We start from the raw sequence: 14,179 nt of genomic DNA, 5'->3' as shown, positions 1-14,179 counted from the left end.
GCAGGATACTTCCTGAATGTAGAGCGTAGTGTGTGAGGGTCCGTTCTCTTTTCCGCAGCCACCCCATGCTTCAGTGACTTCTCAAAGGAGAAGGGAAAACAATATTTTTGTTGTCAAAGACAGAGCGACCTTGTCCATATTGTCCTTTACAGTGTAACAAATGATTCATCCCGTCCTTGGCTCGCTCTCCGTTTTTAATCATGGAGCTTTACTGTCCACTTTGCACTTTTGTGAGGTGTCAATAATTTGTAATATTCATGTTGATGGTGATGCATACCAATCTGCCTACTAGTGTGTGAGCAGTCCATAACTAAGCACATTTAGAATATGCCAGCAGGCATTTATTCTGCCATCAGACAAGACAGATCTCTTTTGCATCAGATGTTTTTTTGTTTAGAGATTGCACTTTCTCCTGGAAGCGTTACAGTCAGGGATAGGGGTAGCGTCTCTGTCATTAAATAAGGCACATTGGCTTTGTTGCAGTAAAAAGGGACCTGCCAGTGGATGCAAATGTATTGTACATTAACATGTTTGTATGTTCATGCAGTATTTGTAAGCATAAATGGCAGAGGAGGATGGAAAATGTTCCTGTGAAAGCCAGAAATAGTTTGGGAAAGACTGTATTAATTCAATGTCTAGAGCTTTCTTGCAAAATAGTTGATGATCAAGTTCCATGAGCATGTTACGGAGTGAAGAAGATTATCTTTGTTCATAGATGTTTGGTGGGAGATTGCTAACTGCCTAAAGAGTTCTGTAATTGATTAATAGTGGAGCTAAAGTGGAGGACCTAGTGATAAGCTGGAGCACCGGGGGTTTTCACAGAAGGCACTGAGACAAAATGGGCCGCTGATTTATTTTTCATGAAGATGGGAGTTCTGTCTCCAGGAGCCCTGGGATGAAAAAGCCCTGCAATTGTCGCTAAGTTTTTAATTATGGCTTAAAGGTCTCGAGAGGGTGGGAGAAATTCCAACAGTTTCCAAGGGGTCTTTTGGAAACAGACTTAATTGAAGTCAATCAGTTTGGAATGAAACTGGGCTCTGTCTGTCAATTATCCTCCTCATTGTGCTGAGTCTGAAATGAGAAAGAGCCACATCCTCATATGATCCCCCTTGTATCTATCTTTACCAGGAGCGTATATCTAACCTTTAAAATCAAAATTGAAGAAAGTGTGATGACATATTCACTGATTAAAACACACCCGAAAAGGTGATATCCTACCGTACATCTTCATGGTATCAGAGTGGCAGTATTTGGATATGCTAAGTCCCAAATTCCTCTTTGATTTGATTGTATTTTCACTCAGAATTGATTGATAAGATTAAAAATAAAAATGTTTTGTATGCCAATAACAGTATGGTTTGTGGTTGGACACAATGTTGAAACAATGTTGTTGTGTTTGCTGGACATCTACAGACAAAAAGCAAGCCTTTGGAGAGTTCAGGAAATTCACTGTAATCTCAATCCGATTTTTCAATGGAGATCTAGCTAGCTATAGGGTACAGTAAGTCTATATCAGAGGAGATGAGTAGGCAAAGAGAGGTGAGGAGAGGAGAGGAAGAGAGGAAGGAGAGGAGAGAGAGGAGAGGAGAGGAGAGGAGAGGAGAGGAGAGGAGAGGAGAGGAGAGGAGAGCGGAGGAGAGGAGAGGAGGAGAGGAGACGAGAGGAGAGAAGACATCCGCTACCCAAGAATAGCAAAGCACCCTTTACTGGCTCAAACAGCCGACCAATTAGCCTGTTACCAACCCTTAGTAAACTTTTGGAAAAATTGGGTTTGACGAGATACAATGCTATTTCACAGTAAACAAATTACAACAGACTTTCAGCACGCTTATAAGGAAGGGCACTCAACATGTATGGCACTTATACAAATGACTGATCATTGGCTGAAAGAAATTGATAATAAGAAGATTGTGGGAGCTGTTTTGTTAGCTTTTGACATTATCAATCATCATCTGCTGCTGGAAGAACATACGTGTTATGGCTTTACATCTCCTGCTATATCGTGGATCGAGAGTTTCCTGTCTAACAGAACACAGAGGGTGTTCTTTGATGGAAGCTTCTCCAACATAATCCAGGTAGAGTCAGCCATTCCCCAGGGCAGCTGTCTAAGCCCCTTACTTTTTTCAATCTTTACTAATGACCTGCCACTGGCAGTGAGTAAGGCCTGTGTGTCTATGTCTGCTGATGACTCGACACTATACACGTAATCTACCAAAGCAAGTGAAATCACTGCAACACTTAACAAAGAGCTGCAGTCAGTTTTAGAATGGGTGGCAAGAAATAAGCTACACCCTTAGAAAAAAAGGTGCTATCTAGGAGAACCCTTTGAAGAACCATTTTTGGTTCCAGGTAGAACCTATTTGGTTCCAGGTAGAACCCTTTTGGATTCCATGTAGAATCCGTTCCACATAGGGTTCTACATGGAACCCAAAATGGTTCTACCTGGAACCAAAAAGGGTTCTCCTATGGGGACAGCTGAAGAACCCTTCAGGAACCCTTTTTTCTAAGAGTGTAGTCTTACATATTTCAAAAACTAAAAGCATTGTATTTGGGACAAATCATTCACTAAACCCTAAACCTCAACTAAATCTTGTAATGAATCATTTGGAAATGTAGCAAGTTGAGGAGACTAAACTGTTTGGTTCAACCCTGTTGTGTAAACTGTTATGGTCAAAACATATTGATGCAACGGTAGCTTAGATGGGAAGACCACTGTCCGTAATAAAGTGCTACTCTGCTTTCTTGACATCGCTATCAACAAAACAAGTCCTACAGGCCCTAGTTTTGTCTCAACTGGACTACTGCCCAGTCATATGGTTAAGTGCCACAAAGAGGAACATTAATTACAGTGGCCCCAGAACAAAGCAGCATGGCTGGCCCTTAAATGTACACCAATAACATGCATATCAATCTCTCCTGGCTCAAAGTAGAGAAGAGATTGACTGCATCACTACTTGTCTTTGTGAGAGGTATTGACATGTTGAAAGTACCGAGCTGTCTGTTTAAATGACTAGCACACAGCTCAGACACCCATGCATACCCCATAAGACATGCCACCAGAGGTCTCTACACAGTGCCCAAGTCCAGAACAGACTCCGGGAAACGCACAGTACTACACAGAGCCATGACTATATGGAACTCTATTCCACATCATGTAATTCATGCAAGCAGTAAAATCAGATTAAAAAAACAGATAAAACTACACCTTATGGAACAGTGCGGACTGTGAAGAGGCACACACACAGTCACAGACACACACACTCTACACACACCTACATTGTAATATTGTTATATTGCTGTATTATGGATTTTGTATTGTAGATATGTTATGGTAGAGTAGTGTGTAATAATGTGTTGTATTGTAGATATGTTATGGTAGAGTAGTGTGTAATAATGTGTTGTATTGTAGATATGTTATGGTAGAGTAGTGTGTAATAATGTGTTGTATTGTAGATATGTTGTGGTAGAGTAGTGTGTAATAATGTGTTGTATTGTAGATATGTTATGGTAGAGTAGTGTGTAATAATGTGTTGTATTGTAGATATGTTGTGGTAGAGTAGTGTGTAATAATGTGTTGTATTGTAGATATGTTGTGGTAGAGTAGTGTGTAATAATGTGTTGTATTGTAGATATGTTGTGGTAGAGTAGTGTGTAATAATGTGTTGTATTGTAAAGATGTTGTGGTAGAGTAGTGTGTAATAATGTGTTGTGTGATGTACTGTTTTATTTTGTATGTAATTGCCTTAATCTTGTTTGGAACCCAGGAAGAGTTGCTGCTGCAGGGCAGCAGCTAATGGGGAACCGCAATAAAATACAAAAATACAAATCCTTGTGGAGATGTGGAGGTCCGTCCTATGAATATTTCATGCAAACGAAGGGTGGGCGGCTCACCAGAGTGGAACACTGTGTTTTGGAAGTCACTCCCACATCTGATTATGATTGTTATTCAAATGTCACCATTACCATGCTATCCTGCTTGCCACCTCTCTCGCCACCTCAATCTTACCCCTTCGAAAAATTATTTTGATGGAAATGGCCTGGGGTAATTTCTCGAGATCAGGAAATGTTTGACCTGGGAGTTTACATTTTCTTATCTATTTATTTAATTATGTTTCCCTGAAAGATTTAGCTCTGGCCACTTTTAAAACATGCAAATGCATACTGCCGATTGTCAATCACGATCTTCAAGAATGTTTTATCTCTTGTGCTCTCTCTCTCTCTCTATTGTCATACTCAGCTTTGAGCTCGCAATAAATGAACAATGTGCTATAAATCTATAAATCTATAAATCTTACTCTTTAGTCTTACTCTTTAACACCACAATTTATTCAGGAAAACAATTGATTTAAAATAAAATTTATCAAAAACTATTGTCAATAACCGCAAGGTGTACTTGATCATGCATGATTAGCGCAGCAGTTGTTCAAGTTCAAGTGAGGCCATAACAGTGACATGTTGTGGATTGACATTGCTTCTACCTTTCCCCTCCTCCCCCCATTTTGCCATAGGTGTAAATGTAACCTCCATGCTGGCCAGTGCACCTTTCGAGAGGGCAGCCTGCAGTGTGACTGTGAACACAATACGACGGGCCAGGACTGCACTCGCTGTGAGAGGGGCTTCAAAGCCAAGTCATGGAAACCTGGATCCTACCTACCCACCCCCAACGGATCCCCCAATACCTGTACGTAGCCTACAGCTATACACTTCAAACATAATATTATACCAACCATACTATACCAGGCACGTTACTTGACGGATGAAGTAATGGCTGAAAAATAATTAGGGTCATCTGCTCTATACAGCCACAGAGTGGTGCAGCTGAAGCTGTCACATTTCACAGGAGAGAAGTCTGTTAGCTTGAGGAATCCTACAGATGTACACTGATACTGTATGCAGAAGCACCCTATTCTATACTCGCAAACTACAGAGGGAATGGGGGCTTGCCGCTTCCAATGGCAGATGTGGTGCCTGATGTTCTGTACATTAAGCATTGAAAGCTGAAAAGCCTTTATCTCTCTTTTTTTAGATATAAATATAAATAAAGAGACTGATTCTCAAAAAAAATGAGTAAACCTCCATTTGTTTCTCTCTCTCTCTCTCTCTCTCTCTCTCTCTCTCTCTCTCTCTCTCTCTCTCTCTCTCTCTGTCTGTCTGTCAGGTGAGGCTGCTGGGACTCTTGGCAGTAAGTAACGTCCTAATCAAACGCGATAGAGCTTGTTATAATTTCTTTTTCATTCTCTGGTTGTATGCCATCATTTTTTCTCTTATTTATTGTCCATCATATTAAATAATTTATGTCCCTCCCCTCTGGTGTTGTGGTGGGTCCCTTCATTGTAATCACGATGATCACACTCACAATACATTTTTCCACAGTTTTATATCCCTCAGTGCCGGTCTATAATTCAAATGGGAGGAGGGGATTAAAAGTGTTTCAGTGTAACAGGGTTTGTAGATGAGGGCTAGCCCAAGGACATGGTGTGAGAGGGACAGTGAGTGTATTGGGGTTCTGTGCAGACCTACAGATGTAAGATCTTAATTTGAGCCAGTAGGAAAATAATCCTGCAGCAACAGGAAATTTGAATTATTATATGGATTATAATTCATGGACATTTTTGTAGGGATTGATAAATTTTTCGTAAGGGAAAATCAAGTCTGAAATTTCTAAGTGGAAATAACAAACCTTTTTAAACCTCAAATGCACTAGAAGTTTTACATTTCCAAATGAAGATGGTCCATCTGTATAGGAGATGCTGCACAGGCACAGCCACAGTTGTGGTTGAGTAACCATATTGTTGAAAGCAAGGGGTTCTCCACAACTGCTAAACAAGTGATGGGTCTGTACATGTGCCTGTGGCAAGAGCAATCACATAATGGGTTGATTTGATGGTATATCCATGATCTGGATATTCCCATGTTAGTGCATCTGTTGATATCATTTGACTGTTTCTCTGTACCTTCTTGGTGTTGTGCCCTCTCAGCGCCCACAACAGTCCAGCCCCCGCCAACAACCACACCTGCGTTGGCGACTACAGCCAATCCACCCACAGACCAACTGCCCACAGTTACTACTAGTATAGAAGGTGGGAGAGCAACTACGGTTGGAGTGTCTGACAGCCAGGCAGAGTGCCTGTCTAAGAGGAACACAGGCTGCGTCTGAAATGGCACCCTATTCCCTATATTGCCTATATAGTGCGCTACTCCTACAGAGCCATATGGGCCCTGGTCAAAAGTAGTGCACTATGGGCCCGATTCCAATTTAGGAAATGTACGCCTTTCCTACGCACTTATCAGTAGGTGGTATTCAGACTTACCTTATGCAGGTGCGTAACAGGCCTTGCGCACGCTGAATGAATTGAATTCAACTGCTGAAAACCCTCCCACTTGCTGGCCAACATAATTTATTGTGGCGTTTTCAGTAAGGTTTTCAGTACATTTATCTAAAGCAATCCCTTTACATTAGGTGTAGCCTACCTTTAGTTTGAATTTTCTAGACAGACTTACTAGAATTCGGAAAGTATTCAGACCCCTTGACGTTTTCCACATTTTGTTACGTTACAGCCTTATTCTAAAATTGATTGAATTGTTTTTTCCCCCTCATCAATCGACACACAATACCCCATAATGACAAAGCAAAAACCGGTTATTATAATTTTTTGCTACTAAATCAAAAAATAAATAAATGAAATAGCACATTTACATAAGTATTCAGACCCTTTACTCAGTAATTTGTTGAAACACCTTTGGCAGCGATTACAGCTTCAAGGCTTCTTGGGTATGACGCTACAAGCTTGGCACATCTGTATTTGGGGAGTTTCTCCCATTCTTCTCTGCAGATCCTCTCAAGCTCTGTCAGGTTGGATGGGGAGCGTCGCTGCATAGCTATTTTCAGGTCTCTCCAGAGATGTTTGATCGGGTTCAAGTCCGGGCTCTGGCTGGGCCACTCAAGGACATTCAGAAACTTGTCCCGAAGCCACTCCTGCGTGGTCTTGGCTGTGTGCTTAGGGTTGTTGTTTTCATCAAGGATCTCTCTGTACTTTGCTCCGTTCATCTGTGCCTTGATCCTGACTAGTCTCCCAGTCCCTGCCGCTGAAAATCATCCCCACGGCATGATGCTGCCACCACCATGCTTCACCGTAGGGATGGTGCCAGGTTTCCTCCAGACATGAGCCTTGGCATTCAGTCCAAAGAGTTCAATCTTGGTTTCATCAGACCAGAGAATCTTGATTCTCATGGTCTGAGAGTCTTTGGGTGCCTTTTCGCAAACTCCAAGCGGGCTGTCATGTGACTTTTACTGAGGAGTGGCTTCCGTCTGGCCACTCTACCATAAAGGCCTGATTGGTGGAGTGCTGCAGAGATGGTTGTCCTTCTGGAAGGTTCTCCCATCCCCACAGAGGAACTCTAGAGCTCTGTCAGAGTGACCATCGGGTTTTTGGTCACCTTCCTGACCAAGGCCCTTCTCCCCTGATTGCTCAGTCAGGCCGGGCGGCCAGCTCTAGGAAGAGTCTTGGTGGTTCCAAACTTCTTCCATTTAAGAATGATGGAGGCCACTGTGTTCTTTGGGATGTTCAATCCTGCAGGCATTTTTTGGTACTCTTCCCCAGATCTGTGCCTCGACACAATCCTGTCTCGGAGCTCTACTAACAATTCCTTTGACCTCATGGCTTGGTTTTTGCTCTGACATGCACAGTCAACTGTGGGACCTTATATAGACAGGTGTGTGCCTTTCCAAATCATGTCCAATCAATTGAATTTACGACAGGTGGACTCCAATCAAGTTGTAGAAACATATCAAAGATGATCAATGGAAACAGAATGCACCTGAGCTCAATATCGAGTCTCATAGCAAAGTCTTTGAATAAATACGTTTTGTTTATTTGTTGCAAAAATGTCTAAGAACCATTTTTTGTTTTGTCATTATGGGGTATTGTGTGTAGATTGATGAGGAAATGTTATTATTTAATCAATTTTAGAATAAGGCTGTAACGTAACAAAATGTGGAAAAAGTCAAGGGGTCTGAATACTTTCCGAAGGCATTGAATAGGAGAACGGTTCAGAATATTAGGGATCAATGAAAGAAAGCCATGCAGGCCTAAATACACACATATTCGTCTCCTTTTCAGAACCAATTGGTAGATTTAAAAGTACTCTGATCTTGTATATTATTTAGGGTTAGGAAAGTATTTATGAATAATTTAAAAAAACAGGTTTGTAGAGCCTTTACGCACTAAATATATTAGTAAATAAAAAACACAGTAGTTTGATTCATCCTGAAAGTTACCATATTCAATTGTTCAATCCATTAATTATTGGAAGATGAGAAAAGTGTACTATAGGGGTTGAACAGTAGTCCTATAAATCTACCCTAATAATCCTCACTAATCTTGGAACTGTGATGACAGCGGTCCAGTCATGGTGAACCGTGCGCCAGGCTCCACGTTTAAACTGCTATGTATGGTCTGCATTCCATAATGATTCAAATAGGTTACATGTTCCATATTATTGCACAACTTGTAATACATTAGCCACTATTGCTAGCGATCTTCAGGAACAACCACACAAATGTGACAGAGGAAAGAAAGGTAAACTAACAATTTAATGGAATAATGCAAAATGTAAAGAAACTAACACTAAAGTGACAGTTATAAATGTATGTTGGTATAACTGACGGTGGCTACCGATAATGGCTTTTTTTCTTTTTCAATACAGGGAAAAGTCTGGGATTATAATTAAAACATTCTAGAAACCATAAATCAACTCTCTAGGTTTGACGCTACACAGTCATTTGCGCATGGCTACAAAAGCCTATAGCTTGGGTCTCCACATTTCAAATCTGCAAGTTACAAGGCCAGCATTTCATAAACTTCACTGTGGAAAAGGTGCTATGTTGATATGCTTCAGTTTGCCGCCATGTGAAAGGTTTCACATTGGTCCAGCGATCGTAAGGTAAAATAGATCTAAAACAACTGTCATGTGTATTTACAATCCCCTTATCCAAACTGCTTACTCATTTGTCTAGCTCTTATCAATAGCTCTTATCAATTTGTAAAATACAGTGCATGGAGAATGGTTTCATTTCTATCAGAAATAATTATGTAGATGATGTTCCACTTGGAACCAACAGGTTGCTCGACCTTATTCACCATTTTATCGTGCGTAAAGGTAGTGGAATTACGAGGGAATTGAGTCAAGGTCAGAATACGGTGTATCTGTAGACACACCTTCGTTTATTTTATCTCCACCCCCAACGAATAGCAAGGTGAATAGCTATTCTCATGCCTAAATTCAAGATCAGAATACGCGTAGAGAGAAAAGCCCATGAAAAAAGCAATTACAGAGCCTTGCAAAAGTATTCATCTCCTTTAGCGTTTTTCCTATTTTGTTTTATTACAACCTGTAATTTAAATGGATTTTTATTTGGATTTCATGTTATGGACATACACAAAATAGTCCAAACTGTTTAAGTGAAATTAAAAAGTGAAAAATCTAAGTGTCTCATGATATCAGTATATATACACCTGTTCTGAAAGGCCCCAGAGTCTGCAACACCACTAAGCAAGGTGCACCACCAAGCAAGCGGCACCATGAAGACCAAGGAGCTCTCCAAACAGGTCAGGGACAAAGTTGTGATGAAGTACAGATCAGGGTTGGGTTATAAAAAAATATCAGAAACTTTGAACATCCCACGGAGCACCATTAAATCCATTATTAAAAAATAGAAAGAATATGGCACCACAACAAACCTGCCAAGAGAGGGCCGCTCACCAAAACTCATGGACCAGACAAGGAGGGCATTAATCAGAGAGGCAACAAAGAGACCAAAGATAACCCTGAAGGAGCTGCAAAGCTCCACAGCGGAGATTGGAGTATCTGTCTATAGGACCACTTTAAGCCGTACACTCCACAGAGCTGGGCTTTATGGAAGAGTGGCCAGAAAAAAGCCATTGCTTAAAGAAAAAAATAAGCAAACATGTTTGGTGTTCGCCAAAAGGCATGTGGGAGACTCCCCAAACATATGGAAGAAGGTTCTCTGGTCAGATGAGACTAAAATTGAGCTTTTTGGCCATCAAGGAAAACGCTATGTCTGGCACAAACCCAACACCTCTCATCACCCCGAGAACACCATCCCCACAGTGAAGCATGGTGGTGGCAGCATCATGCTGTTGGGATGTTTTTCATCGGCAGGGACTGGGAAACTGGTCAGAATTGAAGGAATGATGGATGCCGCTAAATACAGGGAAATTTTTGAGGGAAACCTGTTTCAGTCTTCCAGAGATTTGAGACTGGGACGGAGGTTCATCTTCCAGCAGGACAATGACCCTAAGCATACTGCTAAAGCAACACTTGAGTGGTTTAAGAGGAAACATTTAAATGTCTTGGAATGGCCTAGTCAAAGCCCAGACCTCATCCAATTGAGAATCTGTGGTATGACTTAAAGATTGTTGTACACCGGCGGAACCCATCCCAGCTGGAGCAGTTTTGCCTTGAAGAATGGGAAAGAAATCCCAGTGGCTAGATGTGCCAAGCTTTACGAGACATACCCCAAGAGACTTGCAGCTGTAATTGCTGCAAAAGGTGGCTCTACAAAGTATTGACTTAGGGGGGGGTGAATAGTTATGCATGCTCAAGTGTTCTGTTTTTTTGTCTTATTTCTTGTTTGTTTCACAATAAAAAATATTTTGCATCTTCAAAGTGGTAGGCATGTTGTGTAAATCAAATGATACAACCCCCCCCAAAATCAATTTTAATTCCAGGTTGTAAGGCAACAAAATAGGAAAAATGCCAAGTGGGGTGAATACTTTCGAAAGCCACTGTACGTTCCATTTAAGCGCACTTACTGTAACTCGGGTCGGAATCCTCCCTATATGACAGACACATGGTGCCATTTCAGACGCAGACATAGTCTGAGAGCTCATCAACCTCCTGCCTCCTATTGACTTTTAAACCAGAGTACATTTACTAAAGCAGCACATACAGTATAATGTGTCCCCTGTGCATTCCTGATGACCAGGAAATGTGTAGTGCCGCAAAGCTGAAAGGGAAGGCTATAATGTTGATGAAGCACAAAGGAGAAGAGAGGAGTTGATTCATCTTTGTCTCAGAAAGCTTGGTCATTTAGTGTGTAGTAGTAAAGTGGCTGGTTGAGTATGAGTGTTGTATAGCTCACCCACATAGTTTTTACCAACCCCCACCCCTACAGTAGTTTGTGATGCATAGCATACTGGAAAGAATAGAACATATTCATATCTGCATGTGTGTTATCAGAGAAGTAGAGATATCATAATTTTTTGTAAACATTTGCTTTCCGTGTGTTTTGGTATGAGTCTCCCATGGCCTAGTGATTTCTGACCTGTGTATATGTGTGTGTGGCTCAGTAGAGGCAGGCATGCGCTCCTCTCCCGCTGACTCCATAGCGGGTGGGTGATTCTGTGATGAGTGTGATTAGAAGGAGTCAGGCGCAGGAGGGTAAATCACCGAATACAGAGTTTATTCCGTCGTACACAGTTGCGCTGGATAGCGACAACAAAATACAGGCACAGGGGAACAATCTACCCCAGCAAATACAAGGTACGGGTAGCTCCAACAAAATACAGGCACAGGGGAACAATCTACAAGGTACGAATAGCTCCACCGAGCTACACTCAACTCACATAAAACAATCACCCACAAGGACAAGGGGGCAGAGGGAGCACTTCTACACGGACTAATGAGGGGATATGAACCAGGTGTGTGTAATTGACAAGACAAGACAAATGGAATGATGATATATGGAGCGGTAGTGGCTAGTAAGCCGGTGACGACGAATGCCGAAGCCTGCCCGAACAAGGAGGGGAGGCAGCCTCGGCGGAAGTCGTGACAGTATCCCCCTCCCCCCTTGACGCGCAGCTCCAGCAGCACGCCGTCCGGAGGAACGGTGCTGGGTCCCGGTGAGGGATATCCTCGATCCCTCCCTGTTGCGGGATTTCCTCCGTCGCCATCCGGCTCGCCCTGCTCCGCGTCCACCTGGCCGTCCCGAGGCCGGGGTCGGCACGCTGCTGGAGCTGTGCGTCAAGGGGGGGGAGGTACTGTCACGACTTCCGCCGAGGCTGCCTCCACTCCTTGTTCGGGCAGGTTTCGGCATTCGTCGTCACCGGCTTACTAGCCACTACCGCTCCATATATCATCATTCCATTTGTCTTGTCTTGTCAATTACACACACCTGGTTCTTATCCCCTCATTAGTCCGTGTAGAAGTGTTCTCTCTGCCCCCTTGTCCTTGTGGGTGATTGTTTTATGTGAGTTGAGTGTAGCTCGGTGGAGCTATTCGTACCTTATATTGCCGGGGTAGATTGTTCCCCTGTGCCTCTATTTTGTTGGAGCTACACTTATCTTGTATTGCCGGGGTAGATTGTTCCCCTGTGCCTGTATTTTGTTTTCACTATCCAGCGCAACTGTGTACGACGGAATAAACTCTGTATTCTGTGATTTACCCTCCTGCGCCTGACTCCTTCTAATCACACTCATCACACTAACCTCTTACCCTGGCAATTAAACTTATGAGTACACTAGCAATGGATGCCAGTCCTAACTTGAATGGGAACTGCCATCTATGGATTATATTTCTATGGTTGGTTGCGGCTGTTGGTTTGCCTTTTGCAGATTTCGAAATACAATCGAGGGAAAAACACACAGTTTGGTGGGTTGGGGCTATAAAAAAAACAAAGCCTTGGGGCCTATGATTTCTTAATCCGTCCCTGGACATGTCACCCCCCATTTGTCCTGATGAATTATGGAATATGCTCAATATCAATACTTAAGAGGAAAGGTCATCCATGTTTATTTTTAAGCACCTTGCTCTGATATCTTTCTCTGTCATGTCACGAGCATCGGAATGTAGAGTTCATATGGTTTGAGACAGTTTGCTACAGCAGGAAATAATCCTGCAACAACAGGAAATGTGAATTATTATGTGGATTATAATGGACATTTTTTGTAGGGGTTGATAAATACACTACAAGTTTGCATTTCTTGCTGTGCAGGAAAATTCTCAGCAACAAAAGAGTGATCAAATTAAGATCCTATATCTGTACTGAGTAGACAATTACGAATTAGCTCAAAATGAATGGTATGAGATTAGATTCTACCCTACATCCACCTACGATGCTTGGCAGTCAAACATTTTTTTCTCCAAATTAATTCTGCTTGCTTGTTAAAGTACAAAGGCAGCCTTTTCTCGACTTGGAAGGCTGATCTAAGAACAGTATGAAATATTTGTATTATAAAATCCCCCTAGAGTCGATTGCGTGTAAGTAACATAATTAAAGAAATCCCCATTAAAATCTGTCAGTTTAAACTTTTTTTTGCACTCAATCCAAGCGTCCACCGATATCGCACTTCTGCGTCTGCGGTGAAAGGTGGCAGAGCTAGAGCGGTGTTTTGTCATACCATGAGACATCACGAAAATCTGTCTTCTCACAAAAACGTCTGTAGCATCCGAACGGTTTCACCTAAAAACTATTATGACCACTCTATGGAAAGGGGAGATTCTGTTGGTTTCCGCTTTCCACAAATCAGAGTGCCGGAGGGGAGCAACGGGAGGAGACATGACAGTACCCCCCCTTGGACGCGCGGCTCCAGCCGGTGGAAGACCCAAATTAGGTTGGGGTCCAGAACGTCCCCAGCCGGAACCCAGCTCTTCTCCTCAGGACCATACCCCTCCCAGTCCACCAGGTAATGGAGCCGTCCCCCACGGAACCTGGAGTCCAGCAGGTCCCTCACCCCATACGCTGGACTCCCGTCAATGTCCAGGGGCGGAGGAGGCATACCCCGGGGGACTGCTTCCGCCAGAGGACCAGGAATCACCGGCCTGAGGAGAGACACATGAAAAGTGGGTGAGACACAGTAGTGAGGAGGAAGGAACAGCCGGTATGATACCTCATTTATCCACCGGAGGACCTTAAATGGCCCCACAAACCAGGGGCTCAGTTTCTTGCAGGGCAGGCGGAGAGGGAGGTTCTTTGTGGACAGCCAGACACGATCCCCAGGCTGGAATACAGAGGCCTCACTGCGGTGGTGATCGGCTTGGTCCTTCTGCTGACGAATGGCCCTCTGGACATGGGCGGCGTCCCAGACCTGCCTGGCCCTGTGGAACCACTCGTCGACAGCGGGCGCATCGGTCTGGCTGGGTGTCCAAGGGGCCAGAG

General features: G+C 43.0%; 1 protein-coding gene across 3 annotated transcripts in view; it reads left to right on the top strand.

Annotated features, from left to right (window-relative positions):
- Window positions 1-14,179, top strand: part of LOC121584505 (netrin-G2) — an 80,631-nt gene that overhangs the window by 48,819 nt on the left and 17,633 nt on the right. For all 3 annotated transcript variants that reach the window (XR_006003729.2, XM_041900413.2, XM_041900412.2), the window contains exons 4-5: window positions 4,509-4,681; window positions 5,159-5,182. Coding sequence is in view for 2 of the 3 variants with exons in the window: in XM_041900413.2 (XP_041756347.1) it covers window positions 4,509-4,681; window positions 5,159-5,182 (197 nt within the window). In the remaining variant the exon portion in view is untranslated. The remainder of the gene's footprint in view (window positions 1-4,508; window positions 4,682-5,158; window positions 5,183-14,179) is intronic.

The sequence above is a fragment of the Coregonus clupeaformis genome, chromosome 16, assembly GCF_020615455.1.
Source record: "Coregonus clupeaformis isolate EN_2021a chromosome 16, ASM2061545v1, whole genome shotgun sequence".
NCBI lineage: Eukaryota > Metazoa > Chordata > Actinopteri > Salmoniformes > Salmonidae > Coregonus > Coregonus clupeaformis.
This window is presented reverse-complemented; position numbering and strand designations above follow the sequence as displayed.